Consider the following 2,912-nt stretch of genomic DNA (forward strand, 5'->3'; position numbering starts at 1 on the left):
ACCTACTTGGCTAGTTAAACAGCTGAATAATCTCGTATTTTTTTTATCTAGCTGCATCCTTGAGCTTGAAGTTTTAAAGGCTGCAAATGGCTGCACGCGCAAACAAGATCAAGATTGCCCTCCCGTACGGCACTTAATTGCTGCTCTGTATTTTCTTTTCTTCATCTTGTGTCTGAGAAAAATATCACGTCGGCTAACCATGTGGGGTACCTGTCTCGTATGTTGGCAAAAGGCCTGGCGCGCTAACAATCAGCACTAAGCATTAGCGCTATTTTAAGCAAAGCTCTGCCTAATCTTATACTCACACAAGTACAGCCGGAATATATTTCAAGTATTTTTGAGAGTTTTCAAATACGGCTACATTTCTGGCCTTCACAAAATATCACAACTTACATTATTCAGGACCTGGTCAACCTCGCCCGGACATAGCACGATCGCCGTCGTTTTCCTGAGACCTCCACTCCTTTCTTCACACAACTCGCTCGCTCTCCTCGCAGCACCAAAAGCAGCAACCAAGCTCACCACCAAAATCTCTGCTCAGCATTTTGCTCGAAAGCCACCTACACACACACACATACCAATATACCATGGTGCCATCAGTGGCCTGCTCCTTCTTCTTCGACGACGAGCTGCTCGGCGAGCCCGGCATGCCGGCGATGGACGCGTGCGCGCTCTGCGCCAAGCAGCTGGCGCGCGACCGCGACGTCTTCATGTACAGAGGGGACACGCCCTACTGCAGCGAGGAGTGCCGCCACGAGCAGATGCACCTCGACGCCGTCTGCGCCAAGCAGGCCGCGCGGAGGCAGCAGCGGTTCTCGGCGGAGACGGAGTCCCACCGTGGGCAGCGGCAGTCCAGGAAGGTGTCCGTCGCAAGCTAACCGGCTGGCCGTTGAAAGTTTTGCTTGGATCGACAAGATCTAAATTCAGAAGAATACAACACCTGTTCCTTCAAAAAAGAATACAGCGTCTGTATTCGGAAGAATCGTCGTCGTCTCCGTCTCTCGGCCGGTGCTGTAGCCTGGTCCGGTGGAGGCACCAGAGGCGACTTGGCGCCGCCTATCGGAGGCAAGGTAGCGCAGCAGCATCAGGCGGCAAGAAGCATGTGTCCATGCCAAGCTAATTAGGCTGCCCAGATGGGAGGAAATTGTATACTTTGTTCTCGGTCGAAAACAGAAAAGTAATCGCCATGGATCTGATGAGAGCAATCAAACATGATTAACATTTTGTTTTGACTTCTACTCCCTCGCTTGTTTAGTTTGCCTTTAATGATTGGATCTGTTTGGTTTTAGGTACCACATCCACATGCAACAGCAGTGTCACTCTAAATACTCCTTCCGTCTAGATGCGTAAGTCATCTTACGAAATCAAATAGTCCCAAAATACTTAGACATGGTGCATTGACTTCTACATCGTTTTTTGTTTCTTGACACATCAACCAATAAGAGATGAGGGGTGTGTATGTTTTTAATGGCTTGAGATTACCAAACACGACATGCAGTGGTTAGTTCATTGCATGCAATGTTATTAATTAGCAAATAAACATTAAAATCTCTCGTTTTCCCCTCCTCCTTGGTCACGATGCACAACTTAAGATGACTTACTCACCTATAAATTATCTTACCCCTAAATTTTGTTATGCTTTTCAGATTTATAGCATCTCTAATGTTTCTACTGATATGCCAATACGATTTGAGGCGACATTTTATCCGTATGATTTTATGATACTTTGCTAAATCACAATCTTTTGAGATTTTCTACTCCCTTTGTTCACAAATATAAGTTGTTCTAATTTTGTTTGAATCGAATATATACAGCACGCTTTAATTTGTTTGTTCACTCAGTTCGGTCTATATATGTACGAATATCCAATTCCGAGCTCGGGCTCATCTGCACCCGCTCAAGAAACACTTCATAAAAAAATTCCAAATAAATTCAACTTTTTTGTGCAAGGTAGATAATTTGGTGCGTGAGGTGCGCTCCAAATTTCACAGCATTTGGACATTTGAGTACCTCCCAGCAAAAAAAAACAAATTGAGTCAGAACAGTATATGAACAATACACTATTTTACAGACTCTAAATTTGTCTTTTTTGCCGAGAGCTACTCAGATGTCCAAATGATTTGAAATTTGGACCGGACATCACGCATCAAATTATCTACCATGCCAAAACAAAATTGAATTTTTTTGAATTTTTTTAATATTTTTTTTATTTTTTATTGAGCGCAGGTGCAGATGATCCTGAGAGCCAAAACGCCTCACTCGTTTATATAGTAAAATATTCAAAACCTCTTATATTTATGAACGGAGGGAGTAATTATGTGCAAGTGAATTGGCCTTTGGAGTCTCTGCCTTCAGCTTCCCACATGGTGAACCTTAAGTTTTACTATATCTTGAGGATATTTCCCAAAAATTTATACCATTGTGATAATTTTCTTTTCTTTTGAAATATATGTCAAGCTTACCCAATTTGGGTGCAATAATTCATCACAATATCGATTTTCAGAATGAGAATGATCTTGTCATTCCTAGGCTACACGTCAAACATTTTCACAATGATTTGTCTTTCTTTATGGGTTGACAATGCCTAGAACTGCTTCACATAGGCTCTTGCTTCTCCCTCCGACCTTTGTTGTTGGTGCCCCTCTTCTCCACCCAACAGTGTGGATGTCTGGGTGGTTTTAGCTCAAGTTTACAAAAATTAACCAAATTTTGTTAAGTTTTAAGATTTGATTTTTTTTTCTCATAAACTAGACCAATTGCCTTTCTCCAATGGAAATTACAAAAATGGTTGCCCACTAACGAGGTTCCTAAAAAATAGATTTGAGCCGGTGAAGTCTAACCTTGATCTACTTGCAGTTGAATTAGTGCACTTTGAGGCAGAATAAGTCAAAGGAAATGACGAAGCCTGTCAT

General features: G+C 42.4%; 1 protein-coding gene across 1 annotated transcript; it reads left to right on the forward strand.

Annotated features, from left to right (window-relative positions):
- The first annotated feature begins 405 nt into the window (after positions 1 to 405).
- Positions 406 to 1,196, forward strand: LOC119351977 (FCS-Like Zinc finger 2-like). The gene has a single exon (XM_037618736.1). The coding sequence runs from the start codon at positions 588 to 590 to the stop codon at positions 876 to 878; it is 291 nt and encodes a 96-aa protein (XP_037474633.1). The 5' UTR covers positions 406 to 587; the 3' UTR covers positions 879 to 1,196.
- Positions 1,197 to 2,912: the final 1,716 nt, after the last annotated feature.

Source organism: Triticum dicoccoides, chromosome 2A (genome assembly GCF_002162155.2).
Source record: "Triticum dicoccoides isolate Atlit2015 ecotype Zavitan chromosome 2A, WEW_v2.0, whole genome shotgun sequence".
In the NCBI taxonomy this organism is placed as follows: Eukaryota; Viridiplantae; Streptophyta; class Magnoliopsida; order Poales; family Poaceae; genus Triticum; species Triticum dicoccoides.